Here is a 23088-nt window from a genome sequence, read left to right on the forward strand (position 1 = left end):
CACCTCCACCCAAGCTCTGCATTAATTCCGATGTTCTTATAGCATTTTTTTCTCTCTCTCTCCCTCCCTCCCCCCTTTCAATACACTCACCTGGACTCAGGAATTATCCAGTTTCAGTCCCGCCCCCTCAGTTCCCCAGAGTGCCTCCAGCGCTCACAGGAAATCAATGCTATTGGCCTTTCCAGCTGTTACTCAAAAGACTGAAAGTCACAGCCTCCCATTCCTAATGCCACCTACGCCTATTAAAGGGACAGGAACATGCACAGAGTAAAACTAGGAAATTCTAGGGAAAAGTTCATTATTTTATCAGAATCCTACCTTGGTCAGATCAAAGCACGAAAAGAAGTGGGGAAATTAGTTAAATTGCAGCTACATCTAAGCTCTGGATTAAATACTTTATTTTCACCTTTGTTTTTTGTATTATTCAGCTGGGGTCTGTAAGATATTCTGTGTTGTTTCGGATCTAAATGCGTTTTTGTTTCCTTTACGAGGGTGTTTATCGTCATCACTTCAGAAGCCACTATGATTACATTCCCTGGAAAAGTAGGAAGGAAGAAACACTGAACTATTTTAAAATCAGTCGCAGCCACTCAACTTACAATTTTAAGAGTTTTAGCAAATGGAAGGGGAAAAAGGACAACAAAGGGTAGGCATGGATTCCTTTTTCGGTTGCAGCTTTAGGGCTTTTGAAAACAACATGAACTAGGTAAAGGTAAAGGTTCCCCCGCACATGCGTGCTAGTCGTTTCCGACTCTAGGGGCCGGTCCTCATCTCCATTTCAAAGCCGAAGAGCCAGCGCTTGTCTGAGGACGTCTCCGTGGTCATGTGGCCGGCATGACTGGACGCCAAAGGCGCACGGAACGCTGTTACCTTCCCACCGCAGTGGTCTCTATTTTTCTACTTGCATTTTTACGTGCTTTCGAACTGCTAGGTTGGCAGAAGCTGGGATAAGTAACAGGCGCTCACTCTGTTACGCGGCACTTGGGATTCGACCCGCCAAACTGCCGACCTTCTGATCGACAGGCTCAGCGTCCTAACCCACTGAGCCACCGCGTCCCTTACATGAACTGTAGGCATGTATAATTTATTCAATTTGCATAGCCACCTGTGGAGGCTAAACCACACGGAGAACGGTTTCAGGAACTGGGTATGGCTAGACTAGTGAAAAGAAGGACCAGGAGTGACATGATAGCAGTGTTCCAATATTTGAGGGGCTGCCACAAAGAACAGGGGAGACAACCTATTTTCCAAAGCACCTGAAGGCAGGATAAGAAGCAATGGATGGAAACTAATCAAGGAGAGATTGGAGCAAGAATCAAAGATGTGGCCGAGAACCTAACCAAAATAATTAAACTCACAGATTACTACCCTTTTCTACTACTACACGTAGGGACGAACGACACCAAAATGGACCTGAAAACAATATCGAGTGATTACGAACAGCTAGGCAAGAAAGTCAAGGATTAGGTGCACAAGTAGTTTTTTTTCATCTGTACTGCCAGTGAAAGGTCCACACCCAGTAAAAGAACAGAGGATTCTAGAAGTGAACCATGTTGTCAAAAGAACTTTGGATTCCTGGACCATGGTTTGCACTACCTCCATAAGGGACTTTTGGCAAGGGACAGGCTGCACCTCACAAAAACTGGGAGGAATGTTTTCAGAAAATGCCTGGCGTAACTTATTAGGAGGGCTTCAAACTAAAATTGAAAGGGGAGGATGACCCAATTTTAGGATCTCTAGGACCTAATTACAAGCAAAACCCCCTAGAAAACAAATGAAATAATGAGGCAAGAAGGGATGGGAAGGAAGACAAACTCAAACACCAAATAGGAGACATGGGAAGCATGCCCAGAGTCAGACATAAAGCTCTCAAATGCCTATATACAAATGTACAATGTTTGGGGGAACAAACAGGGTGAACTAGAACTAGTAATACATGAAGGTAGATATAATTGGTATTACTGAAACATGGTGGGGTGAGACCCATGACTGGAACCCACTGACAGAAGGATATAAACTGTTAACAAAAACCAGACCCCATAGAAGAGGAGGTGGAGTTGTAAAAGAGATCTAACCTAGGTGTAAAAGAGATCTAACCTAGAACTAGGAAGAAATTTCCTGACAGTGAAAATAATCAACAAACAGCTCGCCTTCAGAAGTTGTAGGTGCTCCATCACTGGAGGCTTTTAAGAAGGACTGGATAGCCAGTCTGGAAGGGTATAAGGCAGGGGTCCCCAACCCCTGGTCTGTGGACCGGTACCGAGCCGCGGCATGCCAGCAACCGGTCCACACAAACAAGCAAAGCCCCATCCGCGGGATGCAGGCAGCACACAAAACCACACATTCTCCGATCCATGGAAAAACCTCTCTCTACGGATCCAGTCCCTGGTGCCCAGAGGATTGGGGACCTCTGGTATAAGATCTCCTGCTTGGCCAGGGGGATAGACTAGATAGAAAACCTACAAGGTTCCTTCCAATTCTGTTATTAATAGTGAAATGTGGCTCTGAGAAGCTCACAGTAATTAAAAACAATAGTGAGAATACAAATATAAATAAAAAGAACACATAACTATTAAAACCACTATAAACACAAAACATAAGCACATTTAGCAGGAAAATACAAGGAACAGATCCCATTTAATCTAATCATTTCTGACCACTATCTCCAGACCCCTAGTGCCACGGGACAGCCATGTTTTCTGACCCTTCTTAAAGCCCAAAAGGATAGGAACCAATCTCAGTTCTGAGGGAATGATGTTCCAAAGGATGGGTGCCACAGCAGAAAATGGCTCTCTTTTTGGGCTTCATCAAATGATATTTCTTACTAGACAAGATCCCTAAAATACCTCTCCTGCTGAATCTGATGGAATGGTCCTATCCTCCTCCCTTACAGGGCTGTTGTGAAGGCAGCATCATAAATTCTAGCCAAATCTGGACAGATAGGGAAGGCAGACGGATTCCATGTTGGGAAAACAAAAGAGAAAGGAAACCAGTCTTGTGGGTCAAAAAAATCTTGGTATTGAAAAATATTCTTGGTATTGAATTGTTTTTATACACTAAACCAAAGATGCCTTTAATGATTAACTTTCAAAACAATGGGGGAAATCTCATACACAATGTAAAAAAATGATAAATCACATTAGACTCTAAATATCTCCAGCAACCCAATCTTTATTTTAAATTACTACCAGTGGCCCACAATCCAGTCTTCCCAGAGATATCTTATGGTACTTTCAAAGGATAACTAGTTGAAGAGAGGGGAGATTGTTTTCATGCCTTAGGCAGGGGATTATAATTGACAAAATTTTGTTCTGTTCTTGAAATGAAATATTTTAGCACCTAGCCAGCCTTCCAGACAGAATGCACACTCAGGATTAGTGAGCACAAAGTTAAGCATTAACTGTTCACAGAGTCCAACTCTATGACTATTCTGTGTAAACTTAAAAATACATGCATGAACTATGGAAAAAAATGAATTCAGCCTAGCCTAAAACAAGTATTTGGGAATAATCAAATACTGTGAAATAGTAACTTTACTCTCATGTGGGAAATGTTACAAAACTAGTAATTGCTGCCATAATAGAAAAGCGGAACTCTGAATCTCACTATATTTATTGTAAGCATTTTTATATTTCAATGATATTTCTAGGATATACTTCAGTGATATTCCTAGGTAAAGGTTGCGAAAATAATAGTTAAAATGAAAGTGCACACGTGCATGCACACACACACTCTTCCCCAAAGCTAAGAATTTTAATAGTGGCATAATATAATCAGTGGAACAAACATTGCATTTGAAAAATTCAGGAAAATAAACAGTGTTCTCACTGCAAAGGCAATGAGTTAGTCACCAGGCAAATGTCTTTAGGGAGAACATTCCAGAACTAGGCATCATCAGTAAAAGGCTATTTTTTTAAAGGAGATAGTAAAAGTAGAGTTTGTTGAAAACCAGAGGTAATAGATAAGTAGTGACATAGCAGCCGGATTTACACATCTGTGCATGTGACACATCGGTCACAATGCAGTTTTGATTGTAGATATGGCTTAGCATCCTGTTAACCAAATCTGATGATAATGAATGAGTCCATCTTCAGGGAACCTCTGAAAGCTCAAAGCTCGAAAGACAAAACCTCTGGTCCTGGTAACCCAACCAGACTGGATCCTGCAAACCTGATGATGCTACCGGTATCTAGTTTGGGTAATGAAATGTCTGCAAGAAACCAACCAAGATCAGAGAGTACCAAGGACCCCTCATTTCAAATCTTCTCCTTTATTGGTTAACCAAACCACAGCTGACTATATATAATGCATGATAGAAGATTCCCAATAGAAAATCTCCTGGACATCCTTGCATGCAGATCTACCAGATCTTCCACAGAGTACTTTTATTATTTGCAAAATAAGCCTTGGATTAAGTAAACACAGTCATGCTGCCTGCAGCTCCAACTGTTGGTGGAATACATTTCAAAGATCTCCAGGAGACACACAGCCATCTTGCTGCCTGAGAAGAAAGCCTACGTTCTGTACATGCCCAGAAACCCTGCAAAGTAGTTATGTTTACTACATACAAAGCATGCACTGTGCATATTTCTAATTTTACACGTCTGGTTCTGCTATCTGGTAAGATAACAGATCCTTTTCTGGATGCCTGGGAAAAACACCTTGTGGCTTGCATTGCCCTCTGCAGCGAAAAAAATAGTGTTTTCCTGCCACCTTGCTGCACCCCCCCCCCACCCCGAGCTTTCCAAGAAACCCTGCACAGACCAAGGACCCCTTTTCTGCATGGCTTCATGAGAAATGCATTCTGCGTGCCGTAATTCCCCAAATCTTGGCGTCTGTAATGTATTGCACAGAGTGCATTCTGCACATGCGTAGAAAGATCATGTTCGACGAAGGGGGGGGGAAATCGGGAGGAAGAATCCCCGATACCCAGTTGTGCCTACCTTGAAATACACTCTGCCCATTCCCAGAGGTACTCTTCACCCGCCGCCACTTTTAAAGGGCCCTCCCGGCCTTCAATCGCCCCTTTCAGAATTCAGCCAGCTGGGCGTTTGGGGGGCGGGTCCCCGCTGGCAACGTCTTGTCCAATGACAAGAGAGGAAGGGCGGGGCCGGCGGAGGGGCTGTGAACTGGCTCCTCCGTTTCCAGCGAAACCCGCTCTCCGTCGATGGTACGCAAAACGCCAGAGAGGTCGCGCGTCACGTGACCCAGCCCAATCCGGAAGTGAGCGTGCTGCTCTGGGTGAATGGCGAGAGTTGACGTTCGGTGGTGGGTTTAAAGAGAGGGAAACTTTTTCGGTCTCTCCCTCCTCGCTCGCTCCCGGTCTTTGCTCCCGTCCGCGGACCCCCTTTAGCGTCCGACATGTGATCCGTTGGCTGGTTCACTCTACTTCAGGTAGGGACCATAGGCGTGGTCGTACCTGCTCCCGGGGAGAGGATACCTGCCCGTGGGGAGAGGAGGGCTCTGGCGGGAAGAGGGCGGAGCCGCTTAAAGCAGGGGTCTTCAAACTTGGCCCTTTTATGACTTGTGGACTTCAACTCCCAGAATTCCTCAGCCAGCTTTGCTGGCTGAGGAATTCTGGGAGTTGAAGTCCACAAGTCATAAAAGGGCCAAGTTTGAAGACCCCTGGCTTAAAGGTTCGCTTCTCACTCAGGAGAGCAACTACCTCCAAGTGGAAATACTTGGATAAAGCAAACTACAATTCCCATCATCCCGAGATTATGGAATGCAAATTGGATTATGCTTCCCACTCTCCGCACAAGCGCTGGCTGGAGGGGGTACCTACTGGTGGAGCTGTATTACAGCTGGGAGGTCCGGTTTCCATTGCTCTAGCTAGGGCAGCGTTTCTGAATCTCAGCAAGTTGTTAATAAGTGGACTTCAACTCCATGCTGGTTGGGGAACTCTGGGAGTTGAAGTCCACCCATCATCAACTCTCTGAAGTGCAGAGTGTAGTCAGAATCATGTGTTGCAAGAAGGCAGATTTTGATTGAATATTGCAAAGGCCCCTGGAAAAAAAAGATTAATTAAAATCACTCAGAGTTTCTGAGAGTTGGATGGCATTTCATACCGGTAAATTATGGTTGGTCAAACAGAGAGCTAGATATTCAGACTGGATTTGACATTTTGGTCTGCTTGTCGAGTACTTCCCAAGGAACTGAGATAGGTAAATGTGGATGTTTGATGGTGTACAAATGTCGTCGCAGGATGTAAACTGTTCTGAGTAAAGCTGCCTTTTGCAATTGACTGATGGGGAATTTGTCAGTGCCAATGATGATCAAGTGATACTCCAGTTGTTTTGGAATTGCACCCAAGGCACCTATGACTATCGATACTAATTTGGCAATGGTACCAGGACCCAGTCAGAAGGTGGGCTGGCCTTCATGGGATATGTTAAGACCCAGAATAAGTACAGATACTTCTTGACTTACAACCATTCATTTAGCAACCATTCAAAGTTACAATGGCACTGAAAAAAGTCACTTATGACTGATCTTCACACTTACAAAGGCTGCAGCATCCCTGAGGTCAAAATTTAAACTGATTCCTTTTGAGTACTGAGATTCTGAGAATGTCAAGATTTTTCCCTTATTCCAAAACACAGGCCAGGCAAACAATTTAGAATTGTAAACCACCCAAAGTCGAGTTGTTCGAGTTGGGTGGCTAGAGAAATTGAATAAATAAATAAATGAATAAACAAGTAAATAAACTATAAGTTGTAAAAAGCAGGATGCCAAGTGAATCTTAGGAAAATCTTGTGAATGGGGAGTTGAAAAGTGCAGCCAGTTACCTGGATCTGGCCTCCCTTTCATTGAGATATTGAAATAAAGGCTTGGACAGTCATATATTGTGGGTACTTTAATAGGGTGGGGTATTTCTTGTAATGAGCAGAGGAACAGTCTTAAAAAGGACTGCTTGGGGAGACAGAAAATATTTCAAGGATCAGATGTTCTAACTTGTTGTGGAAAATGATCTTCCTATTGGCTACAGGAGCAGAATCTCATGTGGGTATGGTGGGCCAGTCTAGACAGCAGTGTTTGCTTTTCTCACCCATGAAGGCAAAGGGTGAGGGACAAGGATGCATATCTTTCCCACTAATATTTTCCCCATAAGGTCCAACCGTAATAAATGTATTTATGGCATGGAAAAAAATGTGAGTTTTTGAAGGATTGGTGATTAAGTCGGTATCTGGGCAAAGCCTTTTCTCCTTCCCTTTTTGCAGCACTGTATAATTTATGTTCCTAGCTGGTATTATTTTCTTTGAGGATGCTTTCCTTCTTTCTTATAGATAATGTAAAGTTTTTTTCCCCTCAAATCATGAGAAGTTATATCACCTCGCTAAACCTAGAGGAAGTTTTCTTGCTGATCATGTATCTGTCTTCTCACCCTGGTGTTTGGCAGATTACAGTGTCCGTTTTAAGATGGAACCTACTGCCTCGGGCGTCTTCTGCAGCCGTGTTCTCAGCATGGTGAACTCAGAAGACGTAAACGCCATCATCTTGGCTCAGAAGAACATGTGAGTGGTATACATTTTTTTCACAGTGTTGTATCTCTTTGACCCTAACAAACTTTCCTCTCTCTCATTAATCTCTCTCCTTTTGCCAGCTGATCATTTACTTCTTGCATCACTTATTCTTTTCTCTTGCTGTTTTAATCTAGAGCAGGGGTCTTCAAACTTGGCCCTTTTATGACTTGTGGACGTCAGCTCCCAGAATTCCTCAGCCAGGCATCCCTGGCTGAGGAATTCTGGGAGTTGAAGTCCACAAGTCATAAAAGGGCCAAGTTTGAAGACCCCTAATTCAGGGCATGGCTCATAGGTCCTTTAGTAGAATGCTGTTGTAACTTCAAATGGTTTCAAGGATACCTGTAGTGGTTTTGTTAGAAGATCCTTGATTATGTTCACAGACTTATTTGTGCCAGTCTAACTCAACCTCTTGCCTTCCTTTTCAGGCTTGACCGATTTGAGAAAACCAATGAGATGTTACTCAACTTTAACAACCTATCGGGGGTCCGAATGCAGCAGATGAACGAACGCTTCCTTCACCACACTCGGACATTGGTGGAGATGAAGAAAGATTTGGATAGTATTTTTCGGAGGATCAGGTACATATACCACCTCTTTGGTCATCCAGCCTTTTTCTTGCCCCATTAGCTCCTTAGCGGCTCTGAAATTTTCATCAACAATTTCTGAGTTTTCTTCAGAGCAGAGGATCTTGGGGAAGTCCCTACAGATTGAAGGGGAGTTGCAACATAACTCTTCTGAAAGAAGCTTGCATACTGTTTTCTTTTCCTTGTACTATTAAGTGACAGTTGAGTGTTTTCCCTCCCATTGCAACAACTGTGGTGTAGTTAGTTTTTTTTCTTCTTCTTGCAGAACTCTGAAAGGAAAGCTAGCAAAACAGTATCCAGAAGCATTCAGCAGTAAGTAGGCTTATCTTCAATGCACATTTTTCCAATGATGATATTGTTGAATAATGGACAATACTGTATACCTTAATGCCATTTAACGGTATTTGAGACAACATGATGTCATCCTTGCTTAACCCTAAACCTTAATGGGGCTTATTTGTTTTTGGCTTAATCTGATGGACAAACTGCTTGTTATGGCTTGAGGTGTGAACCAAGGCACGATGGCCTGATTAAAAGAAATTTTACGTAAAAAAACAAGCTACAAGAAAGTTCAATACTGTGTAATATAAGCAAAGTTTTCTTGCAGTTGATTATTAGACATACGAATGTATTTAATGTATACTTGCTTGATAGATTACAGGAATGCTGTAGATACATCTTTATTTCAGCAAAGCATTTGTATCTATACTGACTAAGAAACAAGTTAAGTGTAGGCTGATGGCCCAATAATTTCATAACTGGCTCATACAAAATGCTCAGAGAGGAAGCTTGGAGATCATCACATCCAGCTGGGTGCTTGGTTTAAGGAATCCACCGCTTTTTTATAAGGATTAAGTAGAGGAACTAAGTACAATAAGGTTTGATAGTACAGGTGGGCCTTGACTTACAACCATAATTGGGACCAGAATTTTGATTGTAAGTTATGGTCATAAGTGAAGGCACCCACTTGATCACGTCCAATTTGTTTTACTGTTCTGATGGTGATCATTAAGCTAATCATGTGGTCAAGCCAATCCATTCTTCCTGAAACTGGTAAAAAAAATATCAAAAACCATGGGACACTACATCTGTTCATAAAAGCCAGCTGTTTGGGGAGCACCTAAAGGTGGTCATGTGACCTTGTTTGTGTGTGACATTTTATGGAGGCCAGAAGATTTTAAAGCACTCTTTCTGAAGCCATCATAATTTTGAACAATTGTTAAACCATCACATAAATTGAAGACTACCTGTATCTCATTTGTTCACCCAGAGAAATATACCGTCTTTCTTTTTTTTTAATTACCAGTCAAAGATACTGTTCATTTTTCCAAGTCTTTTAAGTTTTTGGACCTTTTGTTTCAGTGCTGCAGTTAATATTGTCTGTTTTTAATGAACATTAAATATAACAATCCAGTTATAATTTCTATGTGGTGGACTGCTTTATATTCATTTTCTTAATACCTTTTAACAGCTGTCCCGTTAAGTAAGCCAGGACATAAGTAAAATGGGGGCTGAGATTTAAGGGCCAGCAAACAGCTTCATTCTGCTGGCAGGTCTGTACCAAAGGCTGATCAAACTCAGTACATCCAATGCTTTTCCTGCCTCCCTGATAATTCTGTAACAAAACCTTTCTTCTCCTTTCCAGATGTACACGAATCTCCCATCCTTGAAGATGATGACTTTGATCCCGTCCCCAAAAGTAACGCCACGACCATTGCTACCTCAGAGCAAACCACTGAGTCCTGTGATACCAGTCCAGACATCATCTCTCCTGCCACCAGTCATGACTTTGAAGACCTGTCTCAGGGCCCTTACGACACAGTGGCTGTGAATGGGCAGAGCATGACAGATGAGGACAATGAGACAGACTAGTCTCCATGGAAACTATAGAGAAGCAAAGGTGGACTTTCTTCTCACTCACCGCCCACCTGCTAACAGACCTGCAAACATTTTTTTTTAATCTATGTTCTCTGTATTGTCTTGGCTAACTGTTTCTGTCTGGGAAGAGAGGGCTAAACATGGGTGATGGGCCTTTTGCATGAAGCACCATCATCCAAAGCAGGGGTCTTCAAACTTGGCCCTTTTATTACTCAGCATGCCTGGCTGAGAAATTCTGGGAGTTGAAGTCCACAAGGGCCAAGTTTGAAGACCCCTGATCCAAAGGGTGCTGATCTGTGTCTGATGCCAAATAATACTTAACCTTGAGTCTAGGCCAGTTTTTCATAACCTTGACAACTTTAAGATGCGTGGACTTGCAACTCCCAGAATTTATCCAGCCAGCATGACTGGCTGGGAAATTCTGAGTTGAAGTCCACACATCTTTAAAATATCATGGTTGAGAAATAACTAGTTTAGGCGGTGCACAGTTGGCGAGGCAGCACATAAGGAGCGGTGGTGGATAAGCTGTTGCAACCCAACCACTCCCTTCTCTTGGACAGACTGATTAGTTAGGGAAGGCTTCCTCAGTAAAGACATTGCAGCCCAACTTTTGTAGTCCTTGTGTAGACAACAGTAGATTGAGCTGAACATCTTGCAATTCCTGACCCCATTAATGATCCAACAGGCACATCCAAAATCTTTGGAGTCCATAGGAAACGATATGCTAATAGCCAGCTACAGTTTACTCTATGACTTAAAAATAGGCAAGGATGCCTTCAGGAATACAAATTCCTGTGTTTTCCTCTCTCTTTGTTAGGCATAAGACCCCATTGCTGAGTCTTCCTATTGGCCTCTATATGCAGAATGCAAATGATCAGAATCAGAATCTGCTTGTTGGGGTGGGAATGGGGTTTAAAGCAAGCTACAATCTCTGTTCACTTCAGGGACTGGCATTGGTGAGATTTTTCGGGGACCGTGCCTCTTAGTAATTGCTGCTACCACCATCCTCTTGAGCTATTGCTCATCTTTGGTTGCGGATCTGATAAGTCAACAACGGTCGAAGTGTTCGGTATTCCCCATTCCTAAAACTCCCCCTAAAACAAAAGCTGACTTTGTACAACCTCTTATCATCCAATGATGCACCTTATAAAAAAAAAGATGAGGGCCATATGCTGCATTGCACTTGCCTTGTGCTATTTTCTTAAGTTTGCCACACTCACTGTTACATGTCATATTTAATATTCCGGTAATTTTCCTGTGTGTTTAAACATCTCACCCCCCCCCTACTTACCACACTTTCAGTTACTGTAATGCCAATGAATGTTTTTGTTTGGTTTTTGATAGTTCCTTTTGCTGGAACTTAGCAAAACTAGATGTGTTGCTTGGAGGATAGGGTGCACTGGCCTCTTTCCTCTAATGTAATCTTGTGAAATGCGTTCTAATTCAAAGAAAAAATATTTTTGTACTGCTGTAAGTTTACAGAGGTTAATAAGATAATAACCAATAAACAAATTACCTGAGAGCTCATCTGCTTGATAGTAAGTGGAGTTGTTTTTGGCATTTTTTTTAAACCACCCAATAAACAAAATATTCTGATAGCAAGTTATAAAATGGTTGAAGGAGGAGTCAGTAAGCAGCCAGTAAAGCAAAATGAATTTGTTGCGTTTAAAACCAGACAAAAGGAATTAATAACACCAGTGCTCTTACCAGACTGGTGCATGTTGCTGACAGAGAATGCACCAGACAGAGAACCTTGCCATATAATCCTTTTATTTCTATCAGATAACATAGTTGGCTGGTTTAGATGCCCACCTTAATCCATTTCAGCCTGGAAGATAAAGCTTACCATCATTCATCCCTAGGAAATGTTACACTAAAGCAGGGGTCCACAACCCCCGGTCCGTGGACCAGTACCAGGCCGCAGCATGCCAGCAACCAGGCAGCACAAACAAGCAAAGCCCCATCTGCGGGATGCAGGCAGCACACAAAACTGCGCCCCCTCCGGTCCGTGGAAAAACCTCTCCACAGAACTGGTCCCTGGTGCCCAAAAGGTTGGGGACATCTGCACTAAACAGTATTGTGTATGTGTGTATGAGAGAGAATGATACATGATTTAATTCTACATTGTTAAAATTGTAGCAGTACCCTTGATAAACAAAAGATGTTTTTACATTCTCTTCTATTTATATTATTGAGTGTGAATGCTTAGGTTGTCTATTTAGTATAATTAGACAAAATGCTTGACCTCTGCATGTATTTTAGAAAAGCTACATTTCAAACAAAAAGCTACAAATAAATGTAAAACATATTGATTTGGATTCACAGACAGGATTTTTCAGTTTTCACATATACAAGTGATACAACTCTGAAAAAGAGAGGTTTTTTTTTAAATACAGGTAGTCCTTGACTTACAACAGTTCATTTAGTGACCAAAGTTAACCGCACTGAAAAAAGTGACTTATAACCATTTTTCATACTTATGACCGTTGCAGCATCCCCATGGTCACGTGATTTACATTTGGATGCTTGACAACTGGTTTATATTTATGATGGTTTCAGTGTCCCGGGATCATATGATCACCTTTTGCAAACTTCTGCCAAGCAAAGTCAATGGGAAGCCAGATTCAGTTAACAACCATGTTACTAATGTAACAACTGCAGTGATTCACTTAACAAATGTGGTAAGAAAAGTCATAAAATGGGGCAAAGCTCACTTAACAAATTTCTCACTTAGCAACATAAATTCTGAGCTCAGTTGTGGTTGTAAGTTGAGGACTACCTGCAGTGCTTTTTTTGTAAAAAAAAAAGCCAGAACTCACATCTTGTGTATATATATGTGTGTATATGTATACGTGTGTGTGTGTGTGTGTGTGTGTGTGTATATATATATATATATATATATATATATATATATACACACATATACATATACATATATTCAGTTCTTAACATTAATTTATTGTATTTAAGGCAAATGTTCATAGTAAATTCCAAAGTTTTGTCCAGTTCTCATCTGACAAATCTTCTCGACTTCTCTCCTGGCTGTTAGTATCTATGGCTGAATGTTGTTCTCTGAGTAACCACAGATCAACATACTTTGAAGGATCAAAAAATCTCAGAGGTGGTCCGACAAGTTTGATGAACAAAAGTGCCGAAATTGTCTTAGTCTTCAGCGAAGGTCTTGTTGGGGTGGCAATTAAATTCATCTGCGAAAACCCACGTTCACATTCACTTGAAGAAATGGGAATGGTATTTAGAGTCCGTATCAAATGCAAAAGTTTTTCTGGATATGTCTTTTCAACAATGTATTCACGGAATCCACGAATCATTTCTCTTTCATTTAGTTGCAGTCTGATTGACAAGTTTCTAATTTCCACTTCTCCAAATGTCAGTTGAGTATTAACATCTTCAGGCCAATGTTTTTGATCAAGTAAGCGAGACCAATGCGCCAACTCATTGTCTTTGCTATCAAGCAATCTTTTTTCGATTGACTCTTTCAATTTTGTATAAAATATACTTGGGTCAATGGGAGGATCCTCTCTTGAATCTTTTTTGTGAAGTAAAACTCCACAAAAGCAAAGATTACATACAGCAGCAACAGCACATTTATAATAGGGCCCAAAGTTCTGTCTTCTTTCTTCAAAAACTTGTACCAGTATTTTTATTTTCTTATTTGCCATGTACAGGTCGATGTTGTGGTCCTGTAGGTCCAAATTTAATTTTGATAATTCTTGGAGAGCGTCACACATCAATCCTAGGTCCAATAAAAATTCTGTAGATGTGATTTTTCTTTTCAAGCCATCATAAGTGCATTTATCGTTTTTATCTCTCATAGGATCATGCATTGCTTCTTCAAAATGATGTACAAGGGATTCAAAATTATTCCACACAGCCAAAACTGTACGCAAACTAGATGACACCCATTGGGTACTTAAAATTCTTCCAATTTTTAGCAGCTCAGTCCCCAGTAGTTCTGCACATAAATACAACTCTCTACTATTCTTAGCCGAAGCATGGCATATGATGTAAAGTTTTTCAATAAATGATTTGAATCTATTTATTCCTGACGTTTCCTTGACAGCATCACCTACTGATAATTCTAGTCTGTGATTAGTACAATGCCAAAATATAATAGAAGGAAAACGTTCTGACAGCAATTTTTTCACTCCACTTTTACACCCTATCATCACAGCAGCGCCGTCGCACGCCAGAGAAACCAAATTTTTTTTTAAATAATCTTCTGTCATCCCACAAGAGTGAAGACATTGGAGTAAAGAATCAAATACTCCTTCTGCCGTCACTTTTTCAAGTTCTACCAAGTCCAAAAACAAATTTATTGGTGAATTCATTCCAACACCTTCGATACAGCATCGAACATATACTATCAGGGTAGTTTTCTTGTTTATTGTGGTTGACTCATCAATTATCAATGAAATTTTATTATTGGATTGAACAATTTCTTTAACCACAGTTTTCCTCATTTCTTCACTTATATGATTAATAATGTTAATAAACGCATTTGTAGAATGAAGATTACAATCCATTTCAACTCCGTTCAATTCTTGCAGATCAATTTCAGTTTCAAAATGATGGAATGATTGATTTTCCTTTGCTACTTTATATGCAGTTCGAAAAATCTTTTCATGAGATGATGTTAAAAAAACATTCTCAAGAATCATTTTTTCGCTTTCAGTAACTATTTTTAATGCCGCTTTATGTGCAGCAGATTCTCTGTGATCAAAAATTTTCTTTCGAAGTGAGCTCAGCTGTTGCTTTCTATCTTTGCCAGAAAAGGTTATCTCAATGTTGGTCCATTCTTTGGAAAGTTTCATTCCCATTTTCGCTTCAGTTCCAAGATTTCCAACTTTTCTACAAAGCATACAGCCAAGTTTCTTTTTCCAAACACAGAGCCATTCATTTTTCAAGCAAAAATCTTTTTTTTGATCATAGGTCCAGCAGTCTGGCCAGTCATTTGTAGTTTGGCTTAGGTTCTCAAGATCAGATTCAGAAATATCAACAGGTGTCATTATTTCCGTATGTTCTGTCATTGTGTCTGTTAATATTCTGGCCTTTTTATTAGCAGGACCGGTGGTTGATAAGTAATTAGTATTTTTTTCCATTTTTAAATCTGGAGTCATACTTTTACACTAAAAATTAAAAAAAGATTTTCAATTCACCAACAATTTTTTAAAATAAATTTACCTTTCACACGTAGTCAATCACTGTACACACACCCACACACGTCATACAACCCGCCTTGCCTACCCTACAAGGTTTACCTTTGTAGTTGGAAAAAAACCCTTCAATTTTTGTTGTTGTTAGTTGCGAAGTCGTGTCCGACCCATCACGACCCTATGGACAACGTTCCTCCAGGCCTTCCTGTCCTCTACCACTTCAATTTTTAGTGTATCTAAAAAACTAGGATTTTGTTGGAGGTAAGTTAATACTGTTAATGTTACCATGCCCTGTGTGGCTTTCAATTACAAGAAGGCATTTTATTAATCTTTTGGGACACTTACCACTGGTATACCCATTTAGTTTAATGAGTGGAAATGTCAGCTTTCTATGTGGAATGAAATTGGCCCCCCAAAAACAAAATTTGGTTGCTTGTAAAAGACTGAATTATTTTTAAGAAGTTGTCAAACAAGGTGGCAAAATTTACATTTGGAGTTTAATATGGGTATTGACTGGAAACAAATTCAAGTTAAAACTCTGTCAGTGAAGTTTTAATACACCTTTAAGTTAAACCCAATTTAATAAATACATCTGATTAAAGCTCGTACTTGAAGGTCTACCTTTACACCTGACCAATACAATAATAATTTATTTTTAATTTATTTTTTAATTTATTTAATAATAAATTTTATTTATTTCAATTTTTAATTTTAATTTACTGTACAGAGACCTTTAATTTTTTGTTGTTAGCCGCCCTGAGTCCCTCGGGAGATAGGGCGGGATATAAGTCCCATTAATTAATTAATTAATTAATAAGTAATAGTAATAATACTAATAATAATACTAATACTAATACTAATAATAATAATAATAATAATATACCCCCGAATCACAAGACATTGGCTTTATTCTTATTCTTTCCCTCTGCAGTTTAAATATAAAGACTAAAACGATATTCGTAGACATCCCAGCCTTTGAACTACTCAAGGAACTCAAACAGCAAAATTTCAGTGTCGGGCAAGTTTCCACCCTAGCCACCTTTCTTTCCTCTCGCTTCGCCTCTTTTTAACCTCACAGCCCGCCTTCTGTAAGGGAAGGCAAAAGGCTCACTCACCCTCTCGTGAAAGATGGCCTCCATGTTCGTGTGTCTCCCACCGCCACAATATGGTCCGACCCAGCCAATCAAGCCACGCTCTGTGCTAGCTGGGGAATGCTTTGGACTTGAAATCCACTCATCTTAAAAGTGGTCAAGACTGAAAAACACTGTATTGCACCATCGTTGGCAGTGTTCTGATTCCCTACACTACTGCGTGCACCTCCACACAGCAGAAAAGGAAAACATTTTGCTGTATGGCTTTACCATTTCTGTCCTCCCAGCCTTCCAGAGTTTATAACACCCCAAATTTGTTATTCGTTATTCCCAACTACGTAGATCTACAAGTCTCAAGGGCGGAAGTTTGGTCTAGAATTTCCATCTCTATGGTCAACAACTTGCCGCCTCGAGAGCGCGTCTTCCTGTTGCGCGTGCGCACGATTGAGGAGGAGGCGGCGGAGGAGGAGGGGGTGTGTCGTTCGCGGTCCGGCGGGGTCGGGCAAGATGGCGGTCGCCGGCGGGGGCTTGGCGGGCCCCGTGGAAGTGGCCCTGGTGGCGGCGGCGGGCGAGACCTCTTTGGGAGCCGGGAGCGGCGGCTCCTCTTCGAACTCGTCGGGTAGCAGCGGCTGCTGCTCGGTGTGGGAAGTGGGCTCCGGGGCATCGGTGGCCGGCTACCGCGGGGGCTGCTGCGCCCCTCGTGGGCTGACGCTGCTAGGCGGGGAGCACCTTCTCGGGGCGCAGCTCGGCAAGGCCTGCGTGGGAGCCTGGGAGCTCCAGAGGAAGGTAAAGGCGGAGGATGAGGAGTGAGCAGCATCTGGGGAGCCGCGCGACTTTCGGAGGCAGACATTATTACGTGAAGAGTTTGATTTTTCTCTCCTATCCCTCCCTAACCCTTTCTGCATATCGGATACTATAGTTGTGTGTATATATTTACACGCATTAAGTTGTGTGTGTGTAGAGATAGATAGTAGATTGGTAGGTAGATAATATATATAGAGAGAGAGATGCACGCACGTGCGTATGATATACATACATGTGTGTTCAAGATGATGGTCACTTCCTTATATAATAGGAATACTAATATAATCCGTAGGTTTTTCTCCATGATCCAACGTGAAGTAGGTTGGATCGAGTGAGAGAAAGACAGAGAAAGAGAGAGGGAGAGATATCCAAAGTTAGTGAACAGTTTTGGAGGATGAGGATGGATTTGAACCAAAATGGCTGAGGTATAAGCCTTACACGGTAACCTTTTTTAAGAGTTGCCAGTTGGTTCCTCAACTTGAAATGCATAAAGCTCCCAGTGTAGAAATACCCCATAAAAGTATCTAGCAATCACACTTAGACTTATATATACCACTTCACAATGGTTTACAGTACCTGTCCCCAACCCCCGGTCTGTGGACCAGTACCTGTCCTTGGCATGCCAGCAACCGGTCCACACATGCAAGCAAAGCCCCATCTGTGGGATACAGATAGCACACAAAACCATGCACTCTCCGGTCAGTGGAAAAACCTTTCTCCACGGAACTGGTCCCTGGTGCCCAAAAGATTGGGGACCTCTGTTTTACAGCCCTCTCTAAGCCATTTGCAGAATCAGCATATTGCCCCCAAGAAACTGTGTCCTCAGTTTACTGACCTCAGAAGTAACCACTGCACGTCCATGGCTTCTATCTATCACTTTGGGAAGTTGTTCCACCATTCTATGAGTTCTCTTTGTTCTGAAGAGAACTTCAAAAACAAAAATCTTGTTATAACTGTTTAATTATATATTCCCTCTGGGAATTCCATCCCTTGTGCAGATATTTTCAGAATAAATCATCGACATAAGCTTTTTTAATAGGAACTTCCTTTCCTGGCACCCCTCCAATTCAAGTTTCTTAATTCATCGACTTACAATTACAATTGAGCCCATAATTTCTGTTGCTAAGCAAGACGGTTGTTAAATAAGTTTTGCCTCATTTTATCACTTTTCTTACTACAGTTTTTAAATGAATCACTACATTTGTTTAGTTAGTCCCACGGTTGTTAAATGAATCTGGCTTCCCCTTGACTTTGCTTGTCAGAAGGTCACAAAAGGTGATTGCATGATCCTGGGATACTGCAACTGTACATGCTAGTTGCTAAGTATTTGAATTTTGATCATGTAATCATGGGGATGCTGTAATGGTCATAAGTAAAAAATGGTCATAAGTCATTTTTTCGGTGCCATTGTAATTTTGAATAGTCAATAAATGAATGATTGTAGAGGACTAGCTGTAATATGGTCCATATAAGACTCCAATAATTATTTCCCTCAGGCGTCTCCAGTGTACCTATTCCTGTTTCTGACATGAGAACATTTCTCAAAATTCAGTCTCAGTATTGTGTGTATGTATGTAGAACTTGTGTTTCTATACAAGTTCTAAACTTGTAGACCTCATGAGAAACACTTCAATTAGACTCTAGACATTAATCTACCTAGTAAGTTATTGTCTAATCATTGTATTCTCTGTTAATAACTGCCCAAAGTAGGAGTTTTTCACACTTCTGCTCACCAGTTTTTAGAATTTTTTATCTCCAAAGCAGAAACATTGAATTGCAACCTTTCTCCTTCCAAGTGAGATGGACAATCTGTTACCACATGCCCTGCCCTCAGACTGGTTTTGATTGAGCCTTGTAAAGGCTATCTCTCTACTTCACAGTGTGGGGTTTTCGCCCTTGGGAAAAAGAGATTTATTTAATTCACAATCTCAAAGCCATCTGACTCTAGAATAAGGTTGTTCATTCAATAGACCCATACAATATCTTAGGTAAAGGTAAAGGTTCCCCCACACATGCGTGCTAGTCGTTTCCGACTCTAGGGGGCGGTGCTGATCTCCGTTTCAAAGCCAAAGAGCCAGCGCTTGTCTGAGGACGTCTCCGTGGTCATGTGGCCAGCATGACTAGACGCCAAAGGCGCACAGAACGCTGTTACCTTCCCACCGTAGTGGTCTCCATTTTTCTACTTGCATTTTTACGTGCTTTCGAACTGCTAGGTTGGCAGAAGCTGGGACGAGTAACAGGCGTTCACTCTGTTACGCGGCACTCAGGATTCGACTCACCAAACTGCCGATCTTCTGATCGACAAGCTCAGTGTCCTAACCCACTGAGCCACCGCGTCCCTTTACAATATCTTAACTCATGGTTAATCTAGTCATAATTCATTGAATTTATGAATGGAAGAGTATAGGTCGCTGTCAACCTATGACAACAATTGAGACCAGAATTACTGTGGCTAAGCAAGGCAGTGGTTGAATGAGTCATGCACAGTTTTGCAACTTTTTTTTTTTTTTGCAACAGTTGTTAAGCAAATCACTGCAATTGTTAAGTGAATCTTGTAGTAAGTTCTTTGGCAAATCCGGCTCCCCCTGCTGACTGCTTGTGGGAAGTTGGCTGGGAAAGCTGCAAATCACAGTTACATGACCCCAGGACATTGGAGCTGTCATAAATACTTGGTTGTAAGTGCGAGTACTGGTTGTTTTCAGGTGCCATTAAAACTTCAGTCACTAAGTGAATGATGGTAAGGGAGGGAACAAACAGGGAGCAGAAGGTGTATCAGATAAACTATTGTCCACTGCCAGTGTTTGGCTCTGGCCTCATCTTGTTTCAGTCCTGCTCACCATAAACCTAAAATTGATTACTTTCAAATGAGGTAACCTTCCCAGGTAGCAGTACCTTTTTACAGGTAGTCCTCAGCTTACGACCACAATTGAGCCCAAAATTTATGTTGCTAAGTGAGAAATTCTTTAAGCAAGCTTTGCCCCATTTTATGACTCTTCTTGCCACATTTGTTAAGTGAATCCCTGCAGTTGTTAAATTAGTAACACCGTTGTTAAGTAAATCTGGCTTTCCTGTTGACTTTGCTTGCCAGAGGTCACAAAAGGTGATCACATGACTCCGGGACACTGCAACCATCATAAGAGTGAAAAATGGTCATAACTCACTTTTTTCCAGTGCCATTGTCACTTTGAATGGTCACTAAATGAAATGTAAGTTGAGGGCTGGCTGCATTTGGTTGTCTATGGTGTAGAAGAGTCAGTAATGGCTATGTTCCTGTTCAAATTCTGCATTGTTCCATGGGCCTCTCTCCAGGTTGTAAGATGCTTAAAAGAGGTCGTTTGTTGTCTGTCTTGCTGAGGTATACTTGGTAAGACTAAGAGCATCCACCCAAATGTTGCCTGTAGACTTTGAAACTCCTAGTCATGGGAGCCTATGCTAACATCTTCATCCCTCTGTTGACAGACAGAATTTCGCTTTATATAAATAGTTCAGCTGCTAGAACTCATTTATTGAGTTCTGTTAACTCTTTCTGACTGAGTTATGTCAGTCCCAATCTGGATGTTCTGCAAAACATTAAACTCCCAAGAATTCCTCCGCCAACATGTTCACTGCTGATAATTCTGGAAGACGAAGATTTTGCGAAAGGTGTCTTTCACCTGAATTGACACAATGCTTGAACTATAATTTGGTTATTTTATTTGTGAGTTAAAACTCCCTCATAGTTAATTACTAACTGATTCCACTTCTCAGAAGGGGGCATCTGTTGTTTTTTGTTTGTTTCTGTTTGGATTATCTCTTAACCTTTTTCTTCTCATTTTATCCACTCCCACTGCATATATATTTTCTGAACTATCAGAACATTTCGAGAAGACTGGCTGAGGAATTCTGGGAGTTGAAGTCCACAAGTCATAAAAGAGCCAAGGTTGCCTACCCCTGGTTTAAATGAAGTGCTATTCTGGTGAACTTATTTATCCCTTTTCTGCACAAAATGCAGTGGGATCCAGCTGGTCTGAAATAATTATTTTTGGTTGTATATGCTATAGTCTAAGGCAGGGATAGGCAACCTTGGCTCTTTTATGACTCGTGGACTTCAACTCCCAGAATTCCTGAGCCAGCCGGGAAGTCCAGGAGTCATAAAAGAGCCAAGTTTGCCTACCCCTGGTCTAAGGTCTAATGAGACATTTGGTATTGAGGTTAAAACGTTTTCTTTGGTGTGTGAGCAGATTGAGAGTCTGCTCCGTATTGCATTTTCACTTTAAAATTTGCATGTCAAATTGATTTATTGATAATAGCTATTTATAAAGACTGGGCTTTTATGGTCGTATAGGATTTAATGATCCCATCTAGTACTTTGTCTTTGAGGCTGAAAAGTCCTCTGGTCCAAATTGAGATGGTAGTTAATGTAATTGTACATGCTCCCACAAGGTGGCAGCTGACAAATGGTATTTGCTACACCTTGTAATGCAGAAATTAAAACTCCTTGTTGAAAAATTGCTAGCCGAGCTAATGTAAAATTCGTAACATTAATTGGTAACTTCCATAAAGTCATTTTTTAAATCAGTTTTGAGATCTGGACTATTTGTGCCGTAAGGCATCAATTTAGCATGAGAAAAGGGATTAAATCTGTGGTTTTTTTCCAGAAGTAGCATAGCATAATTTTTAATAGTAGTGAAGGATATATAACAATCTTTAAAACATTTTGCATTCAAAATTGTCCAATTACTTAAAACATTATACAGGCAGTCCTCAACTTACAACTATTTGTTTAGTAACCATTTGAAGTTACCATGGCACTGAAAAAACTGTCTTCTGACTGGTTTTCACACTTATAACTGTCACAGCATCCACACAATTACAAGGTCAGAATTAGGGTGCTTAGCAACTGGCATGTATTTAGGACAGTTGCACTGTCCTGGAGTGATGTGACCACATGTTTCACTTAACTGCAGTGATTCGCTTAACTGTGGCAAAAAGTCCATAAACAGGTGCAAAATTCACTTAACTTCCTTGCTTAGCAACAGAAATTTTGGGCTCAATTGCGGTTGTAAGTCGAGGACTACATCTGTACAGATATTCCAAAAGTGCCTAAAATGAACATTTGTGCTGCATGAAAACGAGTAGAATTTGGTGCCAGTTGAACGGCATGCATCATACTCTGATTGAAGATGTGAAAAAATGAAACCGTCATCTTGAATTGACAATTGCATCTTCTTCAAAGATAACTTTGGAATTAAAGAACCCCATAGAAATATATGAAACAGTAGAGTGTTTTCAGAACATGTATTAAGGAATTTCATACAAAATATAAAGTACCTTGCAATTATATTCAATTTAAGAATCATTTTTTTCCTATCCCAGGAGATAAGATTTAATGACTCCCATCTAGCAGTATCCATAGAAACATTCTTCCAACCCTTTTATCTTAAGCCTAACTAAATTATGTTAAATGAATTCTGATAGTCCATAAATAAATAACATTCCAATATCAATTTTGGTAAGAGCTGAAGTGTATCTTAATGTGTATTACAAAGTAGTCTTGTAGTACAAAACATCATCTTGTTTTGAATAGCACATTAATAATTGTAAACTGACTGAATACAAATTAGACAAATGCAAGCCAACAATAGTTAAAGAAAAAAAAACAGGAGAACATAAAAAGCAAAATAGGATGTGATAGAACATGATAAAAAAGGGAAGAAAAACAAGAGAAAAGGAACGTTTCATTTCCAGTTGAAATGATTCTGCAGCTCTCAAAATATGATTGTATAATATCCTTAGAAGAAGAAAAAGCAAAAAAAAATTGTAAGAGGGGAAAAAAGAGTAGAACAAGGAGAAAAAGAAGAAGAAAAATCAGAATGTAACTTGGCAGTCTGTCCACACGCTGAATAATACATGGTTATAAGCCAAAAGTGAATTACCATTAGAAAAACCCTTATTGGAGAAGCAATTTATGAAAAGGGTTTTTTTCTTTTGAAAAATTGATGTTACTTATTTATATATTTGTATGCTCCTTATTAGGGACGCGGTGGCTCAGGGG

General features: G+C 40.7%; 3 protein-coding genes across 12 annotated transcripts in view; 2 read left to right on the forward strand and 1 right to left on the reverse strand.

Annotated features, from left to right (window-relative positions):
- FKBP8 (FKBP prolyl isomerase 8) overlaps positions 1 to 16287 on the reverse strand; it is a 38170-nt gene extending 21883 nt beyond the window's left edge. Inside the window, exon 1 of one of the 4 annotated variants that reach the window (XM_083364234.1) lies at positions 16275 to 16287. The gene's annotated coding sequence lies outside the window, so the exon portion shown is untranslated. Of the gene's footprint in view, positions 1 to 90; positions 123 to 2846; positions 2934 to 4943; positions 4966 to 16274 lie in introns of those variants that run through there. The other 3 variants (XM_083364235.1, XM_083364231.1, XM_083364233.1) reach the window with 3 other exon arrangements.
- On the forward strand, positions 5224 to 15112 carry KXD1 (KxDL motif containing 1). Of its 3 annotated transcripts, XR_014492771.1 has the most exons (6): positions 5224 to 5394; positions 7400 to 7514; positions 7949 to 8101; positions 8373 to 8419; positions 9753 to 12853; positions 12928 to 15112. XR_014492771.1 is itself a non-coding variant. In XM_083365006.1 (5 exons), the coding sequence occupies exons 2-5, from the start codon at positions 7420 to 7422 to the stop codon at positions 9977 to 9979; spliced, it is 522 nt and encodes a 173-aa protein (XP_083221132.1). In that variant the 5' UTR covers positions 5224 to 5394; positions 7400 to 7419; the 3' UTR covers positions 9980 to 15112. The 3 variants fall into 3 exon arrangements, 2 of the variants coding, with proteins under 2 accessions (XP_083221132.1, XP_083221133.1); XM_083365006.1 differs by having other exon boundaries at positions 9753 to 15112; XM_083365007.1 differs by having other exon boundaries at positions 5254 to 5268; positions 9753 to 15112.
- Positions 16288 to 16720: 433 nt separating the features above from the next.
- WDR18 (WD repeat domain 18) overlaps positions 16721 to 23088 on the forward strand; it is an 81513-nt gene continuing 75145 nt past the window's right edge. For all 5 annotated transcript variants that reach the window (XR_014492678.1, XR_014492679.1, XM_083364059.1 and 2 more), the window contains exon 1: positions 16721 to 17036. Coding sequence is in view for 3 of the 5 variants with exons in the window: in XM_083364059.1 (XP_083220185.1) it covers positions 16758 to 17036 (279 nt within the window). In the remaining 2 variants the exon portion in view is untranslated. The remainder of the gene's footprint in view (positions 17037 to 23088) is intronic.

Source organism: Vipera ursinii (genome assembly GCF_947247035.1).
Source record: "Vipera ursinii genome assembly, chromosome: 1".
Lineage (NCBI taxonomy): Eukaryota > Metazoa > Chordata > Lepidosauria > Squamata > Viperidae > Vipera > Vipera ursinii.